This window comes from Vulpes lagopus, chromosome 11 (assembly GCF_018345385.1).
Source record: "Vulpes lagopus strain Blue_001 chromosome 11, ASM1834538v1, whole genome shotgun sequence".
Taxonomy (NCBI): Eukaryota; Metazoa; Chordata; class Mammalia; order Carnivora; family Canidae; genus Vulpes; species Vulpes lagopus.
This window is the reverse complement of record NC_054834.1, coordinates 16,070,199-16,097,214: the sequence shown is the minus strand read 5'-3', so window position 1 is coordinate 16,097,214 and position 27,016 is coordinate 16,070,199. Positions and strand designations below refer to the sequence as shown.

At 34.8% G+C, this 27,016-nt stretch overlaps 1 protein-coding gene across 3 annotated transcripts in view; it reads right to left on the bottom strand.

The window, feature by feature from the left end:
• ORC5 (origin recognition complex subunit 5) overlaps positions 1-27,016 on the bottom strand; it is a 79,604-nt gene that overhangs the window by 5,323 nt on the left and 47,265 nt on the right. For 2 of the 3 annotated variants that reach the window (XM_041723059.1, XM_041723060.1), the window contains one exon: positions 5,601-5,713. The exons of the other annotated variant lie outside the window; for it this stretch is intronic. In XM_041723059.1, the coding sequence (XP_041578993.1) occupies positions 5,601-5,713 (113 nt within the window). The remainder of the gene's footprint in view (positions 1-5,600; positions 5,714-27,016) is intronic. 3 annotated transcript variants of the gene reach the window in all.

Below are 27,016 nucleotides of genomic sequence, written 5' to 3'. Positions count from 1 at the left end.
ATTAACTCTCCTCTATCATCCCTTTCCCATTCGGCACTTAAATATGTTCAAACCTTTAAATAACAACCCTCTCACAACTCCACAACCCCTTCAGTAGGTAACAATCCTCTCTTCTCTTCACAGCAACAACAAAATCCTAGGTTCATGAGGATAGGATACAGATCTGTTCTATCTTTCACTATATCCTCAAAGCCCAGCAAGCCCAGCAGAGTGATTATAATGGGCAACACAACAAATGTTAAGTAAACAAATGAATTAAAAGTATTCTATTTGCTGCATCAATTTTCTTATAAATACTATATAAGTATGCTATAATCTGACTTCTAACTCACTGTATTCCTTAAGTGTTCCTGATAAAGTTACAAATGACCATTTTATCATTAAATCAGATGGACTCTGCTTGATTTCTTGGCATCAGTTGCCTGTTTTGATCATTACTCCCTTCCCTTAGATATTCCTACTTTTTTTTTGGATATATAACTCCCTATATATAACTGCTTTACCAACTTAAGCTTGTATTTTTCACTAGTATTTTTCTGTGTTTTTATGCTTCAAAAGTATGATTTTTAGTAACTGCATAGTGGTTTTTAAAAAAATAAGAATGTACATACAATAAACTACTGATTCATTCCCTTGTTTTGGACATTTAAGCTGTGTCCTCTGATCTAATCATTCATTCTCTACCACAGGAGTCTGGAACTTGACATATCTACCTCTTCTATAGTAACCATCCTTGAGATCTCTCATCTCTACCACACCTTGATTTGGAATGAAGCTCTGTCTCCTTAGCGCCCTTCTTGTTGCTGCCCAAAAAACAAGCCTACAAAGCTTCCTTTCGTCTGAAGCCTTAATGTTAATCACTATAGGAAAACATGAACTATTTATGTATTTAGCACATACTAAGTTTAAAGCATTGTTTAAGTTTGAGGTAAGGCAGTGTTTGACAATCTCTGTTTTGAGCTTCAGGGACTTATACTGTAGAAAGAAAGATGAACTCTAATTATTAAGTAATTAATTATAATTATGGTAAGTATCAAAAGAAAACAATGAGACCTGTATACCTACATAGTGTGACTGGAGTGGGGGGATGATGGCGGTCATGGTATGTTTAAGAATGCTTCTTTTCATTTAAATTGAAATCTAAAGGTTATGCAGCAGTTAGCTAAATAAAGGAGGAAGAGATGTAAAGTGCTGCGTTTGCAAAGATAGGAAGCAGAATGGTGAATATGAAGAACTAAAAAACAGCCAGCGAAGTTAAAGAACAGACACCTGGGGGAGCAGTTTCGTACCAGAAGTGGCTGGGCAACACAATGATGCAGCAGGGGCCAAATCATAGGGGCTTTCATAGGCTACATTAAAGATTCTTGTCTTTTTATCCCAAAAGTCATAGGAAACTATTGAGGACTCTGTTTTTTCTTTTTTAAAGTAAAATTGATGTATAATGTTATATTAGTTTCAGGAGTACAACATATTGATTCCACAATGCTATACATTACTCAGGGTTCACACACTAAGTGTAGTCACCATACAACATTATCACAATCTTATTAACTATTTCTTAAGCTGTATTTTTCATCTCCATGAATTATCTATTTTGTAACTTGAAGTTTGCACCTCTTAATCCTTTTAATCTATTTCATCTGTCTCCCCCACCCATTTCTCTGGAAATAACCAATTTGTTGTTTGTTTTTAAAGAGTTTGTTTTTTAGATTCCAGATATAAATGAAATCATATAATTTCATTTTCATCATTTCATTTAAATAATGAGAAATCATTATTTCTCTTCTCAGCCTGATTTATTTCACTTAGCATAATACCTTCTAGATCCATCGATGTTGTTGGAAATGGCAAGATTTTTTTATATGAATGAGTCCATTGCATTTATGTATATCTTTAACCATTCATCTATCAAAGGACACTTGGGTTGCTTCCATATCTTAGCTATTGAAAATAATACTGCACTAAACATAGGGGTGCATATATCTTTTCAAATTAGTGGGCTATTTTTTGCAAGGAGTTAATGTCCAAAATATATAAAGAACTTACACCACTCAACAACAAAAAAATCCAATCCCAAGTAAAAAATAGAGGATTAAAAGATGATTTTTTAAAAAGAAGATTAAAAGAGATTAAAATATAAACAGAGGACCTAAACAGATACTTTTGCAAAGAAGATATATAGATGGCCAACAGCCACATGAAAAGATGCTCAATGAATCCATTAGGAAAATGCAAATCAAAACCACAATGAGATAATACCTCACACCAGTCAGAATGGCTAGTATCAAGAAATAACAAGTACTTGTGAGGATATGGAGAAAAGGGAATGCTCATGCACTATTGCTAGGAATAGAAGTTGGTGCAGCCCCTATAAAAAACAGTACAGAGGTTCCTCAAAAAATTAAAAATAGAAATACCATGAGATATAATAATGCCACTATTCAGTATTTATCAAAAAAAAAATAAAAACACCAATTCAAAAAGATACATTGAAGACTTTTAAGTAGGAGGGTGCCATTAAATTTGTATAAGATCATTCTGGCTATAGTGTGGACAACAAATTATAAAGGATAAGAGTAGACAAAAGACCAATTAGGAGACTATTAGAGAAGAGATGGTGGTGGCTGGTTTAGAGGAGTAACATTACAAATGGTAAAAGTGAACAAATTTGAGATCTATAGGAGGGACTTAGTAGTCAAAAGGACTAATGCTTGGATACTGTTTGAGTGTGGGAGAGAAATGTCAAGAATGACTCTAGGTTTCAGGCCTGTATGATGTGGCCGACTGTAATGTTAACCACTGAAACAGGCAACACTGGAGGAAAGCTGGGTCATTCTTTTTTTTTTTTGGTGGCAGGCAGAAGTAAAGGTTAGAATTCCTGAGTTCAGTTTTGGAAATGTATTGATGTAGCTGAGAAACATCCAATAAAGGTCAAAAATATTAGAATAAAGGTCTGGCCTTTAAAAACTGAGGAGTTATTAATACAGAGATGGTAGTTTAAGTCATGGGTATAGCTAAAATTGCCTAAGGAAGAAGTACGGTATGAAGAGAGGAATGAGCCAAGTCTCAAGGACCCGCTACATTTAAAGGTCGGGTAAAAGGGATAAGCTGGCAAAGGAGTCTTAGAAAAAAACCAAAAACTAAAGAGGAAAACCAGAAGAGTGGAATCATGGGCTCTTAGAAAAGAGAGTTTTAAGAAGGGGAGTGGTCACCAGTGTTAGATGCCACTGAGAAGATAAACAGCCTGAGAACATTTCAAAAAAGGTGCTGGAGAAAATGTAGGAGATAAAATTCAGATCACAAGGGGAAGAGAGACCCCACCCTACTGAAAAAGGAAAGAGAGAAGATGAGCACCAGGTAGGTAGTAGCTAAAGCAGTTCTCAACTGATGGTTTCAATTTTGTTCTTCAAAAGAATGAATGCTGAACAGAGTTCATTTGAATAGAGTCAAGAATCTTCAAAAAGAAGCCTGTGAATCATGTGTTCTATTCTTCAACAGAATAGGGTGGAATGGGTGGGAGGCTGCTAGAAGTTAATCAAACAAAAGGAAAATGGGGAAACAGCCAGATTGTACAAATCTCAAAGAAGTCCACGTTTCCACAAGCGGGGGGCTGACGCAATCTGGAAGTGGCAACAAGAAGGAAGGCTGGCACTTCAGGAGCATCCAACCTTGACAATTAGCGTTTGAGATAGTAAGTAGCTACCATTACAGGTAACTTCAGGGGAAGGAGTGTCCCCAGTTAAGAGTCAGGTTTTCATTAAGGCAATGAGGAAGGATATTAGAAGACAGCAGGATATGGGAGGGAGAGAAAGAAAAAATAGACTAAATGAGCAGAAAAGGAACACAAAACATGGGGATAAGGGAGCGGAAGAGGGAAGATGTAGGAAGAAGGAAGTGGTTATTCTTTGGACACTGCCCATGGAAAGCAAGGAAGAGAAAACGAGTAACAAAGCAAGTTGTAGAGTTTCCAAGTTCTAGGACAGAATCCAAGGTCTACAAGTTCTGTTCCCTTCTCAGGTGATAAATGGAAGTGCACTTCTCTGGATGTGTTTAATATCACTGATGCTATGAATTAAGTTTCTGTTTGGTTTACTATATATTATCATATTGGAGATTCATAAGCTTCTGTCCTGTATATGTTTATGTTGGGGCACAACCCAACACATTCAGAGTAATGATGAAATCCCTGGAAGAAATAGGTTTCATTAAAAAATTATGTCTTTGATGGAGGCTCTTAGATACAGAAGTTTTTAAAATCATTGTTTAGAAAAAGAAAGGTACTGCTTTACAGCCACACTGAATACACTCAAAGTTTCTGTTCAATTTCTTTTGGGTAAGAGTTTGCCCAGTTTTGCCAAAACAACACATTTCAAAACCCCCATTTTATGTTTCAGAGTCCACATGCCACCAAAATATCTCAAATACCTGCATCATAATATCACAGAACTTTTTCCTCTACACAGAAGAGACTTCAGGGCAGAGGATGCCAACCTACAGACTTTACAACTTTAGAAAGCTCTTAACTTCATTTGAGGAGACCTGCAAATCCATACCCATGTCAAGCACTATTTTAAGCCTGAATAAATAATGTTTCATGCCTATATATAATTTTGAAATATATGTAAATATTTTCAAGATTAATTTTGAAAGATATTAAAATTAAATCTTCATATTCAGATGAGTTGGAAAAGCACTGTCTTACAGACTGTCTTGTTCCACCTACCAGTCTCCACACATGTTACTGCTACTATAAGGCCTGACAGACTGCTAGCCAGCTGCAACCATGAGATGAGGTGATTTAGTATAAATGGCTGGAACATTTTTCATGACAGTAAGTAGACTTCTTTGTGAGGAAACTTTGTTATATTTTTAGACAGCTCTTATTTTGACAGACATACTTTCTTCCTTAGAACTTCTAATGGTCTACAACTACTCAGTAGTCTCATCCATACTGTATAAGAAAGTCCCTGATATACTCGATAGACAGTGACTATATCCTTCCTAGGGTTTTTCTCTCCTACCCTGTCTGTCAGTCAGGGAAGTGACTTGACTCCTCATTCTACCATTCCACCACTCTCCTCCTGTCACCCCTTGGCATGTGCCCATTTATCAATGCCCCTGTTAAAGCGCAAAGCACAGGACAGCACACCAGATTTGTTATGCCTATAGGAAAACAGAGCACACCTATTACATCCCCGGAATGAGACACCAGGATTGTTGAAACCTTGCAGCCAGCTAAAATACTCAGGTCTTAAGCCAGGCCTCTCCTACTTTGTTTTAGGACATCTGTGTTTTTTGTAGTCAACTGTCTGTTAAATCCTACCTTGCTTCTATGGGACTATTTTCCAGTCTTTTAAGGTCTTTCAGAATCTTCCTTTTTGTTATCTAACAGATTAGCTACTTCTCCCAATTTTATGTCATTTGTAAAGTGATGAGAGGATTCATTCTATAGTGAAACTGATTCATTCTTGGCACTTAAATGATCTTCTCTTACTTAAATGACTAATGACATTACATTAGGAAGAACATTTAATTTTTATATTTAGTATATCATTTACATAATTCAAGACATTTTACATTAACGATTATTCTATGCTTACCTAGCAATAGCTCTGATGAACTCTAGAGATACTGTGCATTTGTATTTTGGTCCATCAAGCTGATCATCATGGCCAACCAGGGTTAAGAGCTGGAGGGTCACTAAAGAGGTAATCTAAAAATAAAAAAATAAAATAAAAACATTTTTATGGGCTGTTTTGATGAGATTACGTGAAGCTCTCAAATCTAAAATGTTCTGTAGTCCTTTTAGTAAAGACATATAACTGAAATCATATGAATAACTGCAGAAAATATAACTTTGAAATTGGTATACAGAAATCTGTATATATGCTTGAAGTACTAGTTAAATTAATTATCAGTCTTTAAGGATTCCACCAAAGATGGTTTGTTTCATTAATGATTCACATGATTGCTAATCTTTAAAGCATATTCCTTCTGTACTCAGAATCTTAGGGAATTTCTATTGTAACACTTAAGAATATCAAATCTGCACTCCCTTGAGAACTGAGCAGTTAAAACGTAGATGTGGGCCTTTTCCAGAGTTGGGTAGCTGGTTAGATGAGAGAGAAATACATCCTTCAGACCTGGGCTTAGTCTTGCTTTAAAACTGATCACCAACTAGGTAATCAGGAAAACACCAAAGGATTGATACTGTCAAAACCTGGGACACCTGGTGGCTTAGCAGTTGAACACCTCTGCCTATGTCTCCCTCTGCCTATGTCTCTGCTTCTCTCTGTGTATCTCTCATGAATAAATGAATAAAATCTTTAAAAAAAAAATACTGGCAAAACCAAAAGTGCATTTTGACAGGTCAAACCAAAATATAAGATAACTTTACATTCATAAGCCCAACAAAAGCATTATGTATGCTAATATCCAAAAAGCAAGCTGATCCAAGAGCTGGAATTCCTTGAGCAGCGCAATCTCTTCTCCCTACCCCCCAATTTCTTATTCTCATCTCTTGGACAACAGAAGAAGAGGTCAACAATGGCAACAAGAAAAGATATGGAGACTTTGCTTTGTGTCAACATAAGGGATAAGAGTTTTTAAATCTGTAATACCTAATCACAAGTCTTAGCAATTAAAAATACTCAATTTGAGACTAATATTTTGCAGATGCTTGGTAAACATTCTATGAGTGATTAAAAATAATAGCAGTAATGATTTGCTTGGTACCAAGGATTTGATACACAGTATCTCATTTATTCCTCAAAATCTTAGAAGGTGGACATTATTACATTCACTTTATAGATGATCCTTAAAGGTGTTAAGTAATTTTCTCCAGATCCTAGAGTTGGCAGGTGGCTTAGCAAGATTTCAAACCTAGAGTCCCTGCTCATCCTACTATACTACACAGACACCATTCTGTCTCCTGTTAAAACTCTAAAGAGAAAAGTGTTATGCAGTGTTCAGTCAGCTGTCATTACTTTATTAACAAATTAAAAAATGAACAGATGGTAGATACCATAGTATTTTATATACAGAAAATTCTATACTTAGCAAATATGAAGCATTTTTGCTAATTAGAAAAAACATTTTGTGTTAATACATCAAAATATGAAGCTCTCACTCAAAACCCTAAGACTTTAATTTTTAATTCAATATCACAAATTAGGTTATGCCTTGAAATGTTTTTTATAGATGTTGTGTGAAAAGAGTTATGCATTCTGCAGCTGTTGTATGCTGTTTTACATGTCTATTAGATCAAGCTTATTTGCAGAGTTGAAATCTTACATACTCCATTTTTTATCTATCAAAATTGGCAGAGGCATTAACATTTTCCCATTATGAGAAGTTTGTCCTTTTCTTTTTGTAACTTAATTTTTGCTTTATATTTTTGATCCTGTTATTAAGTGCATTCACTTAAAAATCACTGTTTTGCTAGCAAATTAAACCTTTTCATTATTATCTAATGGTTGCTTTCTATAGTAATGCCTTTGCCTTACAATGTATTTTTTCTAATATTAATATACTTGTATCAATATTCTCTTAGGTGATAATTTTTCTTCCTTTTTTAACATTTTACTTTTGAAATATTACATTTTCTTAACTTTTGACAGTTATGTAAACAATATGTAGTGGGATTATCTTTTTATAGGCAGTCTGAGAGTCTTTATCTTTTAGTTAGACTATATGCTCCATTTGCTTGTACTGTAATGACATTCTAAAATTTTATCCCTACCATCGTTAACCTTTCTACTTGTTTTTCTTCGATTAGTCTTTCTTGCCTTTTAAAAAAAGAAAGATTTATTTGTTTGTTTATTTATTTATTTAAGACAGCATGAGTGTGCACATGAGTGGAGGGAGGGGCAGAGAGAGAGAGAGAGAATCTTCAAGCAGACTCCCTGCTGAATGTGGGACCTGAAGCTGGGCTCAATCCAAGAACCCTGAGATCATGACCTGAGCTAAAATCAAGAGCCAGATTGCTCAAACAAATGAGCCACCTAGGCACCCTTTTTTCTTGCCTTTTACTGAAATGAATTATAATACTTCTCCATTTTATCATTTGCTCTACTATCTTGGAAGTAGTTATACACTCCAGTACTAATTTCTTTTTTGATTTCTTCTTTGGCTCCCAAGACATTTTAGAATTCTTTAATTTCCAACTCATGACGTTTTTCTAGTATTTTTAAATTTGAAGACTGTAGGGAGTGGGGATGGTAGGAGGTTGCTGCAAATCACAGGATGTGGTCTGTATACTAGCAATCCATTGAAATTTGTTGAGACACCTGGGTTGTCCAGGAGCAAAGAATGCACAGGGACCCGAATGTCACTGCAACAGAGTGAAAATGACCACAGTAGTCACCCTGTCTGCCCTGCCTGCCAGGCCCCTTCCCTCTTTGTCTCCAGCATGTGTCCAGCTGATAGTAACTGAGCACAAAACATGCCCACAAAATATGATGACCTCACACCACGCAAACAGACTGGAATGAGATAACAGTCTTCTCTCTTACTTACAGAAGTACCTATATAACATATCCTCCATTTTGTCTCTGCCTGCAAAACCTAAAATACTTAGTGTGGCTCTTTACTAAAAAGTTTGCAAACCCTCATTAGAAAATTGCTAGATTGAGGTAATTAATTTAACCAATGTGGAAATCCAGATGCTCACTGACTTGCCTGAAGTGATAATGACTGGACAGTGCCAGAAACTCAATTGGCTAGGATTTAGGTTTCCTAACTGTAATTTCAAAACTTTTGAAAATCGTAACTAAACTGAGATCACAGCTTAGAGAGCTAACATCTAATGAGTTGTATTAGACTTCTGTCTGAAAAAAAGAATGTGTTGATTGAATGGGGATGATCTGTAAAAAAGGAAGCATTCCCGAGAACAGAACTGGCGGTATGCCTCCAGCAACAGGACGAAAAGACTCTTTGCCCTTTCTGAGTAAGTCTCACTGTGGAGGTGGAGTTGTTTAGCTGTCACGCAAGGTATTAAGATCATCCAATAATCTCCTTCCCACTCCCACTCCTGAACCTATCTGATTCCAAGCTTAATCTTCTAATTTCAGATGAGAAAGAAAGAACAAAGTTAGGAAGACCTATCTTCTTCAACTTAGTACAATTCAGATTAGTCACTTCAACAATTTGAGCCTCAATTTTCAAAACTAAAAATCAGAATAACAACAAACCAACAATGTAGTATGTTCTAAGTATTTATGAGATGACAAAAAATGAGCAGAAAGTCAAGGTACTATTTCAATGCCAAGCACAGAGGAACTGCCTAATAAATCATACCTATTAAATAATCAGTATTTTAATTCTGAGTTTACTGAACTGATTATTATGATTATTTATTTAGTTTACTGAGTTTATTGAACTGATCAGTAAACTTAAATGTCCCATCTGCTTAATTTTTTCAATATCTAGTCTGCTTAACAATATTTATCAATAAACTGGCATTCTGGCTTACATATCTGTCTCCTTATAATTAATTCTAATCATATTCCTGAGATACTGATCACCTATAGGAAAATCTACAAAACCCTACAAAAAACTTAAAAGCTAACAGCCAGTTCCTGAAGGGCCACCCAAAAACTGCTCTGGAGTCCTGACTCTATAGGCTACACGAACCAGATCTTACCACTGCTGCCCCTAGTCTCACTGAGCTTTCAACTTCCATTTAATTTTCCAAACTGTGACATGAAAATTTTAAACTTGTTTTTAGTACTTATAAACATCAAGTGTTCTAGATGAGACACTGGTGTGTTTGAAGTTCATAAACTGTATCTGAAGGGAAATCAATTCCTTTATTCAAATAATTATATAAATAAGTGATAGGAAAAGTTTAAAAAATAGCCAAAATTAATGAACTGGTAACACTTGCTACCTATCTAGAAACTTAGTCATCAGACATAGATTTTCTAAGGGGATAAAAATCATTAGAAGGCAATCCTATTATTTGACAACAAATTTACATTTATATCTTAGCCTTTGTTAAAGGGTGGACAGAGGAAAAGAGCCAAACCTTAATGGATCTCCTATGATCACCGTAAGAATGGAGCATCAGACAATGAATGACATGAAATGAATAAATGAAAGTTCCTTTCAATATGAAGCACAAAAGTAAGTGCTTCTTTATACTACTATCATTTTACAAACTTTTCCTAGATTCACTGACCTCACCTCTAGAACCACTTCTGTTTATTACCTGCCCAGCTTCTAAGCCACACTTCAGAAGAGATTCACCACAGGGAATACAAGACTCCACTATTATTCATATGAAGAAAGTAACATCTAGACTTTTACTAGAAACTAATCATATTTCTCTTCTCAACTTAAGCCAAAAATGAGTAATATTTGTTTTATAATGATCTATTACATACATTTTAAAATTCATTAGACAAATATTTATTGCATACTTACTATGCATTAACCATTTTGGCATATGTGCTATCTTCCAGTTCATAAAATTACAAATGGTATATCCCTTCTATCCTAGTGTTTGCCCCCAAATAATATAATGGTGTTCACAAATATCAAAATTGGTACATATTACAATAGAAATATAAAAAGAGTACTTTTAAATCATTACCTTTAACTTTTATTTTTGAGAGTTTAATACATATTAGGTGAAAAGTCAAAGACCTTGTTGTCTTGACAAATTTTGAATAAGACAGGGATTCAAATGAAAAGAGTCAAATAGGTAATCATTTCAATCCCATTAGATTCCTTCACATTTTCACTGGAAATGCAAAGAGGAAAATGAAATGATAGGAATGGGAATCCAGGTGATACAAAAATCAAAGAGAATCTGAAGTAAACTACAGGTGGCAGATTACTATTATTTTTCTTTTTTTTTTTAGACTTTTTTTTTTATGATAGTCATACAGAGAGAAAGAGAGAGAGGCAGAGACACAGGCAGAGGGAGAAGCAGGCTCCATGCACCGGGAGCCCGATGTGGGAATTCGATCCTGGGTCTCCAGGATTGCGCCCTGGCCAAAGGCAGGCGCCAAACCGCTGCGCCACCCAGGGATCCCTACTATTATTTTTCTAAGTGAAGTTATTTCTATTGTTAGCATCCTTACCTTATCCCATGAAGATATAAGGAAAAGTAAAACTGATTCAAGGCAAAAATGATTTCATAAGCCAGTAAATGCTATTCTTAGTAACATTTTATATGCACATATGAGTAAAGTTAATGAATGGTTTAAAAAATTAAGTTATTCAGCATTTTTATGAAAGATAAAAGCTTCCATTTACCTAGTGTAGGAGTTAAAGTTCAATGAAACAAAAATGGTTAAAATTAAGTTGGTTGTTAAAAAAGTGTGGCCTTTTTTTTTTAGGTGCCATGCTTTTATGCACACAGCATGGATAATACTAAAAATACATATATGCACTTAGTGAAAACAGCATACAAGAGTAACTGTAGGATTCCCTTTATAGAAAATTCTAGAAAATGCAAACTGGAGTGTCCACTTGGGGATGGCAAGTTGGGTAGGGCTGGGAGAGAGAATATGAAAAAGGGCGCATGGAAACTACAGGGGCTATGAATTATTTATTATCACGACTCTGGTGATGCTCCCATTGCGGACACATATATGAAAAAATATATTTTATACTTTTAATAAATGCAGTTTTAATATATGTCAATACATCAATAAAGCTGTTAAGAAATAAAGATTCCATATAAATCTGGACCTCCTCTTCCTCTAGAAATAATTTAACATCTGGCAAAGCACCATCACCCTTCCCTGTATCTTAGGTGATGTACCTATCAAATGAGGTCATCTGTAAAGTACTCAGCACAGTGCCTGGGACACAGTATTCAGTATTATGAGGTATTATTTACATTATTACTACCTATTAGCATTTATTTTTCAATTTCAAATTTAATGAGTTTTTCTAACAGCCCATTAATTTATTTAAAACCATATTATTTTATTTGAAAACACTGAATTTCCTATAGTGCTCTGAATAATATACCATGCTTGACTTGTTTAGAAACAAAGTAAAACTTAAAACTATCTGCAGGCTAAAAATATTAGTATTAAAAATGTAAAATTAAAAATTATATGGCAGCTTGGACCCACATGTAGAGAAAATTAAGGAATGTAAGAATGGTTCTGAGGAAACACCCCAAAATGCAGAAACATGGAAAATGTGAAAGAGATGATTGAACATATTTCTAATCAAAGATCTAGAAGGAAAACAGAGATGGACAAAAGGGGGCACAAGCAATATCTGAAGAGATAACAGATGGGAATTCATTTGAGGAGATGAAAAACAATAAACCACAGAATTAAAGAGGTAAATAAATCCAGAGAAGGAGAAATAAAAAGAAATCCATACCTAGACACGTCATAGTGAAAGTGTAGCCCACAAAAGATAAAAACAATTCTTGAAAGTAGCTAGAGAAGAAAACACATTACCTTCCAACAAGTGGCAGTTGGACCTACAGATTTCTTAAGAATAAGGAAAGCCATAAAATAGTGAAAAGATAGCTTCAATGTACTGAAGAAAATCACTGTTAACTCAGAACTGTACACAAAGAAAAACAATCTTTTAATACTGAGGATGAATTAAATGCATTTCTAAACTAAGAACAACCAAAAGTTTGCTACCAGGAGATCCTAAAATCATGGAAACTCCTAAAATGTGCCTCCAGGTGAAGGCAAGGCAACCAATTAAAAGGTGAAATGCAAGATGGAATGAAGAATGAAGAGTGGAAAATATGATGGTAAACCTAAATGGATGTGCCCACAGAGTTAACAATATTGTATTATGGGTTTAAAAAGATTAAAAGTGCACAATACCAAAAATATATAAATTGGAAGTACAGAAAATGAAGTTGAAATGTTCCAAGATCCCAAGGTATCTGAGAAAATAATATTAAATTTTACTTTGATAAGTATGAATGTTATAATTTTTAGAATAACAACCAAGAGAACAGAAACAAGAGGATGTACTCCTAAATTAGAGAGGAAAAAACTGAATTATAAAAATAATCAAAAAGAAAGTAAGAAACAAAAATAGAAAATAATAAAATTCTATTAGTCATTATTTTAAAAGTAAACTACTGAAAATTAAAAACAAAGATTATTAAAAAAAAAAAAAAAGAACAATTATACACTGTTTAGAAGAGATACCTCAAGGGCAGTCTGGGTGGCTCAGTCAGTCAGTTAAGCATCTGCCTTTGGCTCAGGTCATGATCCCAGAGTCCTGTGATCAAGCGGAGCTGAGCCAAGGAGTCTGCTTCTTGGGTTCTCTGCTCAGCAGGGAGTCTGTTTAGTCCTCTCTCTCTGCCCCTCCTCCCACTCATGCTCACTCTCTCAAATGAATAAATAAAATCTTTAAAAAATAAAATAAAATGGCTTTAAAAAATAGAAGAGATATTTCTAAAACAGAATACAGGAAAGTTAAAGTCAAAGGACAGAATGAGATACATCAAATACTAACTAAAAAAGAAAAATCAAGTATATCAACACAGATAAATCTAATTTTACAAGAGATTTAAAGAAAGATTCACTTAATAATGACAACATGCAGGCCCCATGTTTGTCTCTCTTACAAGATGAGTTGCTTGAGATCTTTACTACAAAGGGATGAGACATAGAACAAGATCAGCAGCCAAGGAATAATGGGGGTCTTTGGGGAAAGAGTACAAATCACTAAGAATCAAGACAAACTCATTATCCTTCCTATTTTGGAAAAAGGTAGGAATCACAGTAAGAAAGTAGGCCTGAAATTTCAAGAAGGATATACAGAAAAGAGTAAACACGGTTTCCTATAGCAAAATAAATTCATTAACTTCAATCTTCTCTATTTTTCTGTAAGGGATTCATTTGCTAAAGTAGGTTAGTAATAGTCATTTGAAACTCACATTAATCTTATTGTTAAATGTAGGTTTCTTAAGTAGTTGTCTTTTAAAATATAAAAAAACATTAATTACCATTACTCTGCCAGTGGCATTTCCTTATAATATTTCTTGTAACTTCTACTTTCCTGTGATTCAAATACTCTTCATATATTTAATCTTTTAACTAAAATTGTATGCTAAATTACTTTTACGTATTTTTTCATAAAGAAACACAAAAATCTGTGTTTAATTTAGTTAAATTAGAGTTTCAAGAATATTTTTGGATAGCTTACACTTTTATTACTTTTATCATATTAGTTACAATAAAATTCCAAAGACAGTAAGTAGAACCAGATAGTTCCTTAAAGTGACTACCAGAATTCCACGAATAATCATGTAAATTGTGCAAAGGATACAATATTGCTTTAAGATGTAGCAGTCAAAAGTCATTTCCAAACTATTAGTAAGATTACTGTAAGATTACTGCTCAACTGGGGATTGGGGGGATGATTTAGGAAAGGTTAATACACAAAAATATCTAAAACCAAAATGAAGCAATTAAATTTGGATGTGATTTTTCAAATTAAAAATTATTAACTTCTAAGATTTTTTTAAAATATATATATATTTTTTAAATTTTTTATTTATTTATGATAGTCACAGAGAGAGAGAGAGGCAGAGACACAGGCAGAGGGAGAAGCAGGCTCCATGCACCGGGAGCCCGACGTGGGATTCGATCCCAGGTCTCCAGGATCGCGCCCTGGGCCAAAGGCAGGCGCCAAACCGCTGCGCCACCCAGGGATCCCCTAAGATTTTTTTATTCCTTGACTTTACCACATGAAAACATAGAAACAGAGTTTAAGAGAGTATCACATAAAGCAGTGTACAAATGTACCAACAATTTACAAGTACTCTCCAGTTTATTATATCACTAGAGTAAAACTGAAAAAAAAAAACCCCATGTACAAAGATTAACCTGTGGTATCAACACTTTGAATCTCAAACATATTAACTTATACGTAAATGAAAACTTGCAGAGGTTTTCATATATGAAGCTTTCGTAAAATTATTTCTATATATGCGTAAGCTCAAGGATAGCTACCTTCTTCTCTTCATTAGCCAATTCTTAAAAATTATCTAATTTTTATTTCCAATTGCATATTCAGGAAACTTTTAAGTACTGTGCATCTATTGATTTACTTCTTTGCCCAACTTTAAATGTTCATGACAGAATAATGAAATCCTATCTCCAGGTTGGCATTAATACCTAAATAGTTTGATATGGTCAGTGGGAATATGGCAGAGGGGTGAAGGTACTCAGGACCAGATTCATTATAGTGTCTCAGTTCTGTGTGTGTACCTATGCATACAGAAGGTACAGGTGAGACCACAGTCTCTCCCATCTGTCGCAGCAACCAATCTTGTCGCTAGTTATTACCATTGTTAAAACCCCAAATTCAAGAAATGATTCTGAGTAAGGCTCTGTTTCTAGCAAAGAATAAACTGGAATATACTGCAGTCAATAAAATTAATGTCTTAAAAGGATTTAATCTTGATTGGGTATAAATTCCCTAAATAACAATGGCAAAATATACTTGAATATTCTGAAAATAATTTTAGCACTAATTTTCAGAAGGTTTCTCATGCAATTGAACTGTGAATTACCCTTGAATATATTTTATAAACAAATACTAATAAAGAGCCTAGAAAGTAGAGTTAGAAAGAAAATATTAAAAAAATAAAATTAAAATACAGGAGAACTTTTGGTCCAGGACAAAATGGCATAGATTCATATTTACTGTTCTTCCCTGGACAATCACACACTCTGGAAATAACCTAGGAAGCAATCAAAGGAGGACTGTGAAAGGTAGAAGAGGAGGATGAACCACTTACAGACCCACAACTAGAGGAACAATATAAAAGCAAGGAGTCCTGGGATTCCCCACCCAACAGCACAAAATGACCCCTAATTCTCAATTCAGAACAGAAAGCTACCCAGTTAGGCCTAATTTCTCCCTGAACTGAACACAAACCCTTCCTCCACAGAACTGGCAATTATGAGTTCTATGTCTCAAAACACTGTCTTTCATGAATAAAGTGGACATAAAGATATTCTCAAAATGAGGGAAAACTAAAGAATCTGTCCCTAGCAGATCTACCTTTAGAGCATGGTTAATGGAATTTCTTCAAACAAAAACGAAATGATCAAAGGAGGAAACCTGAGTGCTGAGAAACAAGACAAAACAGTGGAAAGAGCATGAATATATAGATAAATCAAAAAGACAATCTCTTTGTGAGTTTTTAAAATCATATGATTGGGGCACGTATGATTGGTGGCTCAGTGGCTGAGTGTCTACCTTTGGCTCAGGTTGTGATCCTGGGGTCCTGCATTGGGCTCCCAGTAGGGAGCCTGCTTCTCTCTCTGCCTATGTCTCTGCTTTCTCATGAATAAATAAAATCTTTTAAAAAATTAAAAAATCATATCTGATTAAAAATTATACCACCATTTGATATTCAAGACAATATTAAAACCACAATGAGATACCACCTCACACCAATGAGACTGGCTAAAATTAACAACTCAGTAAATAACAGATGTTAGGGATCCCTGAGTGGCGCAGCGGTTTGGCGCCTGCCTTTGACCCAGGGCGCGATCTTGGAGACCCGGGATCGAATCCCACATCGGGCTCCCGAAGCATGGAAGCATGGAGCCTGCTTCTCCCTCCGCCTGTGTCTCTGCCTCTCTCTCTCTCTCTCTCTGTGTGACTATAATAAATAAATAAATTTTAAAAAAAGTCAAAATCTACTTAAAAAAAAATAACAGATGTTAGCAAGGATGCAGAGAAAGGGGAACTTTCGTACACTGTTGATGGGAATGCAAAATAGTACAGCCACTCTATGACCCAGCAATTACACTACTAGGTATTTATGAAAAGGGTACAAATATAGTGATTCAAAGGGGCACATGTACCCCAATGTTTATAGCAGCACTGTCCACAATAGCCAGGAAAGAGCCCATACGTCCATCGACAGGGATAAAGAAGGTATGGTATACATGGGCACACACATGTGCACAAAGGAATAGTACTCAGCCATCAAAAAGAACAAAATCTTGCCATTTCCAAGGACATGGATGGAACTAGAGGGTATTATGCTAAGTGAATTAATTCAAAGAAAGACAAATACCATATGATTTCACTCATATGTGGATTTAAGAAACAGATGAACACAGGGAAAGGAAAGGAAAAATAAGATGAAAATTGACAGAGAAGCAAACCATAAGAGACACAGAACTCTAGGCAACAAACTGAGGTTGAAGGAGAGGTGTATGGGGGAAGAGATAATTGGGTGATGGCCCTTAAGGAAGGCACTTGATGTGATGAACACTGGGTGTTATATGCAACTGATGAATCACTAAATCCTACCTCTGAAACTAAAAAAAAAAAAAAAAAAAAAAAAAAGGCAATGCCAAAAAAAGGTGGATGAATCTTTTAAAAAAAAAGTGGGTAAGCAAAGGGATTTAAATGGAAATAAGATTACCATACTTCACAGAAAGTGGTAAAACACGGACACCACTTATAAAACAAATATACAGTTATTACCTAGCAACTGTACTGGGCATTTATCCCAGAGAGCTGCATGTTCACAAAAAAAACCTACACACGAATGCTAATAGCAGGTTTAATTTGTAATAGCCAAAAACGAAACTACACAAAACAAAACAAAGAGTAGGAAAGCTGAGATGTCCTTCAAGAAGTGAACGGTTGAACCATCTGTGGTACATCCATATCATGAAATACTATCTAGCAATAAGAAAAATAATGAACTATGACACATGCAACAATTTGGATGAATCTCAAAGGAGTTAATTATGCTCAGTGGAAAAAAAAGCCAATCTCAAAATATTACATACTATATAATTCTGTTTATAAAAATTCTTGAACTGATAAAACTTCAGAGATGGAGACTGGTGGTTGCCAGATACTGGCAGAGGGAGCAGGAAGGAGGTGAGTGTGGTTATAAAAACAGAGGTCCTTGTCCTTATGGTGATGTCAACGTCTGTGTCTTAACTATAGTGGTGGATATACAAACCTACACACGGGATAAGATTTCACATAACCCAAATATACATGGATAGATATACACAAAAATAAATATATAGGAAAGTGGGAAATTTGAATAAAATCAGTGGATTGCATGAATGCCAATCTCCTGGTTGTGACACTATAGTTTTGTAAGATATAACCTTTCGGAGTAACTGAATACAGGGCATACAGAAAGAGCCAATGTTATTTCTTACAACTGCATGTGAATCTACCATTGCCTCCCCCCGCCAAAAGTTTAATTAAATAATTAAATGTTTATTAATTAAAATAAACATACAAGATCCAATAAAATAAATAAATACACAAGAAAAAATCTGTAAGGAAGTACGGTGAAAAATGTTATCTAGACCTTACTGTGGTGATCATTTCAGTGTATGCAAATCTCAATTCATTGTGTTATATATCTGAGACTAAGATAACATTGTATGTCAATTATACCCCAATAAAAATGTACATACATACGTAAATATACTGATAAAATGCACAAAATACAGAGGGCTTTGAGAAAAACCTTAAAACCTGCCAGAATAAATTTTTTCTCAAAATGTTTAAGTACCTATGAAGTTAGAAATATCTACTTGTAGAAATAAAAACATTTTTGACTCATATTTACAGGGATTTAAATAAATTACTTGATCTTAAAATGGGCAAATTGGAGAAGTTATTGTGGTGAGGCTACGTGGATTTTAAAAAGCATATAGATTACAGGTTTTCTTACGGAAAGCCAGATAATTAGTTACAACTTGTGGCTCAGCAGCAAAGGATTTGTAACTGCCGGTTTCATGCTCCGAGCCCATAAAGATCTCACAAAGTTTCTCAAAACCCATGATTTGTACAACTTATTTCCTCTAGACCATACGATTACAGCAAAATTATTACTATGTAAATCCCAACCTGAATGTTCCACATTTTCCCAAAATTTACTTTTTATTTCTATTTCTTAAAACTGTGAAAGTTTTTATGTTGGGTCTATAAAAACCAAATGCTTCAAGTTTATTAAAAAACAAAATGTTTCAATATAAAAATGACTACAAAATAAAAACCTAAGCTAGTCCATCAGGACAGAGAACCTTGGAGATCAATGCCTCGTTTTACGGATGAGAAAACAGACATCATAAAAGGATGAATAGCATTATCAGTCCCTGGTCAGTCACCCCAAACAAATATGTTGAGGCACTTTAGCAGATGTTTCAAAATTATTTAATCCAAAAGTCCCAGTGAAAAATACATATAACATGTATATCATACTAGAGATTTACAAGTAACAAAAACATCTTAGAGTTGTAATAATAAATTTTAAATTAAGCAATTAATCTTAAGAATCTTCAACATATTAAAAATGTTTAGTCAAAATAATGCCTCTCTTTGGGTGTTGGTGAATATTAGAAGATGGTCTGCCAAGGCTACTAGCTACTGTACTAAAGACCCCAGTCAGTGCTTTTTAAATCTATTTTCTAGTGTCCTTCAAAATTCCTGAGAATGACATATATGTAACCTAGCATTTCTTCTTTCCTTCAGGACCTAGTAGAGGATATGGACAAACCTGAGAGGAGGGAAAAAGAGCTACAGGACTGGTTAATATCAGAGACCATGGGTAACACTAGTATGGGGACTGCAACTCATTATTGAATCCAAGCTCTATAGATCAAATACAGACATTGACAGATCTAGATCTCTAGATTATAGATACAGACACTGTGGTAGGCACTTTAATTTCTTCAGACCTCACAAGAACCCCACGAGTCAGGTATGAACCTCTTTTTCTAGATAAGGAAACAACTTCAAAGAGGTTAGTAAATGTTTAAGGTCACTGAGATAATAGTTGTAAGAGCAGCACTGAAAGTGAACACCATCTGAATCCAAAGCCCACAGTCCTTATACTACCCCAAAAGGCAGCTACAGAATACAGGGAAAAGATAACTTTGTTGGGACAGACTAAGGAAAGCTTTATGGAAGGAGTAAAATACAACTCTGGAAACATTACACACTGAAAGGAGGTTCTGTAAGTATGCTTGCTGGAGATTAGAAACCCAGCAGCAAAGATACTGCAGACAAAACAAAGACCTTGATGAAACTGTAGCAAAAAGGATAAAGAAATATTTCAACACAGGGAAATGTCCAGCCCGATGGATACATGTAAAAGCCTTGAGAATTAATAATCAACAATCTCATGAACAAAATTGTCAGATGTGAGGATGTGATGTCACCAAAGTAAAATATTGAGTCGAATTTATTAGCCTAATGAATTTCATTATGTTAACTTTTCATAAATCAGACTAGACACTAGACATAAAATTACTGCTTTTAAGAGTTAATTTTTAAAAGATAATTAAGGGTGGGGAAAAACATGATTTCTTAAAATCTGAAATTACATAACATCAAAATGGTATCCCAATGCAAAATTTCCCATTTGTGGATTAAAGATCATTTATTAAAAATTATAATATGTAAGTAACAGTTTAAAACATTAAGTTAGGATAAACATTAAAATTTTAAAAAGCAAAGTTAATGAAACATTTTAATTATTTAAGTAGGTTTAAATATTTGTGTGGAAATTATTACGCCCCTTTTTGGTTTCTTTTATCTATATAAGGCACATTCTTTTGCCAATAATTTTCAGATTTTAGGAGGGTATATACTGTTTTCTACAGCTGTTTCTCTTGTCTAGTGAGTCAAGCTGAAATTCAAATGAGTGAAATTCAAATCAACATGAAAGTAGCCTACGGAGTGGATTTTCTTTTTCCAAGTCAGGATTTAGATTTTGTGCCAAGAAATACAGAATAAAGTTTTTAAAAAAATAAAAGCTGTACTGGAAGAAGTCAGGATCTAGCAGAGGATATGGACTAAATTTGAGAAAAGGGGGAAAAAGAGCTATGGGAACAGTTAATATTAGTGTTAAGTTTTAGTCGTATGTTGCCACTGATGCTTTTCCTCAAAATTTCTGGGTTTTAGTACTTGATTTAAAAATGTTCTCATTCATTTGGGGAATATAAATAATAGTGAAAGGGAATATAAAGGAAGGGAAAAGAAATGTGTGGGAAATATCAGGAAGGGAGACAGAACATAAAGACTCCTAACTCTGGGAAACGAACTAAGGGTGGTGGAAGGGGAGGAGGGCGGGGGGTGGGGGGGAATGGGTGACGGGCACTGAGGCGGACACTTGACGGGATGAGCACTGGGTGTTTTTCTGTATGTTGGTAAATTGAACACCAATAAAAATTAATTTATAAATAAAAAAATAAAAATAAAAAAACAACAAAATAAACAAAACTCCTAAAAATCTGAAGCATCTTGCTATCAAAGAGAACGGTATTGCCCTAGCTTTTATGTACTAGCAGCATATTGATCATAATTACTTTCATTTTACTTTAGCTTTAAATAATCAATCTGCCTAACTCAAATGCCAAAGTATATTTTTCCCCTCTGCCTAGCTCCTAGGTCATGAGGGAGGCATTCAAAGAAAAATTACAAGTGAAAACTTTACACTTGGAAATTTTTAAATTTACATGTTAAATGGGGTCGTGCAATATTTACTTAGTTATTAATCTTTGCTCTGTGTACTATTATGTTCTTTGTTCTCATCCATGTAGGGGATGAGCTGATTATTTATGTCTTAACAAGAGGGGTTCATGTAACCACAGTGAGGATTTTTTTCTTAATCTGAGAGGCAGTCACTAACAAGCTTCAGCTGGAAGTGCTTGATGTTAAAACAGTGTGAACCTGCTCCTGGGCTAATAAACTATGTTCTTTCTGCCAACAAAAGGAAATCAATTTACAACTGTAATTAATTTTTAACATGCTCATTATTTTTATACTTTCATAGGTTGGGATCTATGTCAATTGATTTGTGAAATATCCTGTCCTGTTTGTCCTGGAGGAGTTTTACAACCTGAAACATACTAAATTATTTATTAAATAAAAGCACTTAACACGTGACATGTTAATACATGAGATTCATACAAACCAACCAGCACCACATTTGATCTGATTTCAGGTGACGTGATAGTTCATGAGCATGTGGCGGACATCAAGAGTTCAACTGACAGTTTTACACACACAAGGTAGGGCTGATGAGTGGGGGCAGTGGAAGGGATAGGCAAATACTGTCAAAGTTGCTCAACTTAAAACCATCACCTTTGGAATTTTATTTCCCAAAGAAAAGGTGAGGAGTAGCTAGTCTTCCCTTACACTCAGATAAACAAAAACTGGCATGTATGTTTTTACACAGAGGAACCAAAGAGAGTGCCTATAATCCCTGGAACTTATTAGCACATAAATGACTGCAAATTGTCCATATCTAGAAGGCCATAACTGCAAGGTTAGGAGAATGGGAAATCACTCATTCAATGAGTGAATCTCATGTTGAAGGCACTGTGCAAGACACAAAAATGAAAAGACAAGAATCTTTGTGACCTCAAAGAATTCAATATATCACATAAATCAAACGGTAATGACACAATATGAGAGATGCTACTGATGTGTGTAAACTCGGCTATCTGATTACAGAGGAGAGAGTGAGTAATGGAGGGGGGTGGCAAAATGTGGACTCACTGAGAAAAGACATTTGGAGTGTGGACCACGAAGCATAAAAGAGAGCTCAACAGTGGTAAGGTGACAGCACATGTAACAATACAAAAGAAAAACTGGTGTGTTTTCAGACAGCAAACAGCTTATTGTGAATGGTGTAGAGGGTGAATAAAGGAAGTGGCAGAAAATGGGCCCAGTCTGTGAAGAACCTTAGAGGAAATGCTATGGAATGGTGAATTGATTTTACAGATAAAGTAACTCGTTTTTTGTGTTTTGGGGTTTTTATTTTTAAGATTTTATTTATTTATTCATGAGAGAGAGAGAGAGAGAGAGAGAGAGAGGCAGAGACTCAGGCACAGGAAGAAGCAGGCTCCATGCAGGGAGCCCGATGTGGGACTCGATCCCAGGACCCAGGATCACAACTTGAGCCACAGGCAGATGCTCAACCACTGAGCCACCTAGGTGCCCCATGTAACTGGTTTTAAAAGTGTAAGTAGAACAAGATCAAGTTTCTTTTTAAGATAAATTCAAAAGTACATGGTGACAGGGAGACCAGTCAGGACACTGGTGCACTAGTCTAAGAGCTAATGAAGCTATGTATTTGAGGCAAAGGCCATGTGAGTGGGAAAGAATAAGTCCAAGAGACATCCGTATTTAGGAAGAAAAAAGATTGAACTTGGTGGCCAACTACGGGGAAACAGAAGTGTTCAGAGATGATTTCTCTGGTGAACTAAAAAAACCCCGGTATTATCTTTGCTTTTCTAGCACCTAACATCCTGTACGCCACAAAGTTTGAGCTTGGTAAAAGGCTGAATAAATAATTTTGAAATCTAGGTGAGGCTTAAAAACAGAAAAAAGGTTTAGGGAATAATTTCTTGTTTGGATATACACGTGTGTGATGGACCCAGTACCCCTAAGTATGATTATTCAGTTGACAATCTGAGTCCAGACCTAGAGAGGATAATGGCTAGAAATACAGCATTCATTCAAAATGCTGTAAACACACAGCATTTGAAGGGAATAGATAAGATAGTTCTGGGTACACTTATTTCACTTTCTGATTCCTAACAAGAGCATGGTTATTTTTGATCCTAAGATTCAACTCTATCACATTTAGGGTGTCCACGGTGAGGGAGCTATTAGGTTCTACAGATGACTTGGCACTGAGAACTCCAATTTCTTACTGAAAAACTGAAATATGTCTTTGTATGGGCAGGTGAGGTCAATGTCCTCCAAAGGACTTCAATTAGTTGTGAGCCAACAAGGAATCAAGACAATTTCTCATTGGAAATCCCCTTAAGGGGCAGCCCGGGTGGTTTGTCGGTTTAGTGCTGCCTTCAGCCCAGGGCGTGGTCCTGGAGACCCGGGATTGAGTCCCACGTCGGGCTCCCTGCATGGAGCCTGCTTCTCCCTCTGCCTGTGTATCTGCCTCTCTCTCTCTCTCTCTGTCTGTCTCTCATGAATAAATGAATAAAATCTTTAAAAAAAAAAAAGGAAATCCCCTTAAGCATGAACATTTGTCATAATCATTTTTTGAAGAAGTATTTTAAATACAGTACACATTCCTGTAACATAGATTTTTTCCAAATCACTTATCTCCTAATCTGTTATTAAAACTTCTTTCCTCTTTAAAACAAACTAGTCATAAAGCTCTAAGTACGCATTTGCCCATATAGTCACTTAATAGTACAGGTTTTCTTAAATAGGCATGTACAAGCACATACTCCCATACATTCTTTCGTACTTTCAGCAAAACAAAATCTGCCAAGTCAAATAAAATTTATTAGTGTTGAATATATCTCCCCCTAAAATGTGAACAAAAGGTATACATTTGGGATATTTATTAGAAGTCTTATGAAGCTTTGAGAAAGGTGACTATAAAATACTGCCTATGAAAATAAGGTACCAATGTATTATTTTACTTAGAAGTTGAAAGCATAATTTATGCAATTTTTTTTATCCCTTAGGCAGTATTTTACATGTTGCCCTTAAGCAATGGTCCCATTTTTCAAGAGTCAGGTAAAAACACCTATTGCTGGGCTGATATATTCACAAAGGTAAAATGGCTACGCCAAAGAAATTTAGTATTAGATTTAGGGAAGACAAGAGAGGAGCAGAGTAGGGGTAAACACTGTTCTTTTACAAATGACAAGAAATTTAACCTTTACCCCTGGGCAACAGAGTAAAATATACTGTGCTTCTTTTTCATACTTAGTAATAATTAATATTAGTATTCCTTACCACCAAAGTAACTTTGCTCTTTTCAAATATGAAATATCCCAGAATAGTTTTTTAAAAATCTCCGGAAAACAGAGTGGTCTCATAGTAGAAGAGTAATACACCCACATCAGGGGTAGGAGTGGATTTGAGAATCTAATTTACTGCACCAGTGGAGACAGAGCACCATGGCAGGCAAGCCCTTCACTGCGAGGTAAGGGTCTGCCTCTGTCAAACAGCACCCCTGCCGACCTATTCATCAGTGAAGTAGGCATTAAATAAGCCTCCTTTACCATGTTTGCAACGAAATGTTCCAGTCTCAGCTGCAGTTAAAAAAAATAGTAAGTTATTACAAAATGTTAGCATTCAAGGTATTTTCTGTGATTTATATAATTTATCTTCATAGCATCAAGTATTTAAGTTGGATATTACAGAGAGATTGGAATGCTTGTACAAGCCACATGAAGCACAGAGAAATCACAAAAGAATACCTTTTCACATTTCCTAATACTCTAGTATGCAGGGAATTTGTTCTCAAGAAAACGGTTTTGTTTGCCAACCTAAATATAAAGAAAATTATCATACTTAATGTCACTTTATATGACTATATTACAGCTAGATTTTAGGATGTTACCCTTTATGTTTACAAAGTTCAAATTCTTACCTAATATATGCATGGGACAATATTTCATTAACTATAATTTCTGGTGTTATGTATCATTTGACAAATGTAATTACTTTTTCTCTAAAAATATGAATCAAACAACTGTAATACTATACAATAAACTGATTTTTTTAAGGTAAAGAGGTTTATAAGCAAAGTCTATAAAATCATCTTATTTGGTTAAAGTAGTTTTGGTTAAAAATTTACATAAAGTTTGAAATGCTGTATATAAAAGAGTGACATAATAGCATAATTTTTAATCATAAAGTATTTGAAATACGCCCATGTAACTTTTTAAGACCCACTTAGTTTATAACAAGCCAAATATAATACACTACTTATCTGTCCATAACTTAACAAGTTTCAAGTCTTAACTGAGATTGTTTCAATACCAATAGACACAACTAACCAAATCTAATTTAGTTACCACTAAATTTAATTGGGTATTAGCAAAATTTGGTTATGACACAGGCATGTCAGAAAGATTCAACTAAATTAACAAGAAAGATTTGTTAATTTTACTTGAAAGAAGACACTCAAATACATATATTATTAAATAAAAGGAACTACTGAAGGGAAAAATCCTATTTTCAACTATTCACCTTTAATATTTAAGCATTAACTTTCACTTTAAGTATTTTAAGTTATTAGTTCCTTCATTCAGCACGTTTGTCCTCCCAATAAATACACACATGGGCCATTAACCCTAGTACAAGCTAGAAGCTGGCAGCTGCGCCAAGACCAAATGAAGGGCAGTGGAAGCCACAGACTGTCTAGAAAGTCCTGAGGGCAGGAACAGCATTCTCTTCACATTTGTATTCTCTTGATCTAACACAGAGCCTGCAACATAGCAGGCCTCAATAAGGATCTGTTAAATGAAATTTTAAGCAAAGAAAGAGAAATTTAATTCCAAACAGGGAAAAAAGATTAATACTAACTTTGAATCTGAAGTATGAATTTAAGTATATTAAATAGATTAAAATTTTAATTTTTAAATGTTTTCAAGTTAAATATTAACAAAATCCCTTCTGTACTTTAGAAAAACAGGAAATTATAAACATTTACTGTGCATCTACCTATATTTGAAGAAAAATGCCAAAAGTCTGTTATTGGTTGAATGAAAGGTTAGTGGCCCTGACAAGTATAGCAAAAACATCTTCCAGCTATGGTAAATTAGAGATGAAGCATCTGCTTCAAAAAGTTCTCAACAGATAAAATAACCAAATTATCATTCTGTGTTCTGACTGATGATGATTTGGAAAATATCACAATTATTAGCTCAAACATATCTTGTATAATATGCTTATAAACCAACAATGAAATGAGCAGAAAGCTTAAGGTTATCTAAATGCTACTACAATTAATGCAACCTTTATGGGGAAAGATCAAGTTGATTCATGACCAAAAAATTAAACTGATGTAACAGATACAGTACAAATATATCTCATGATGTATATGGTATCATATGTGAATTCAAGAGCAAAGAGAAATTGAAATGTATATATTTTTTAAAATGTATCTGTATATTATACTTTGCTCAAAAAATTTTTATACTCTTAAGAATGAAAGTAAATTAATAACAAGGTTTTGATTTAATTTTTCCTTACTAGATTATATACACCTAATTAGGAAGCCATTCAGAAA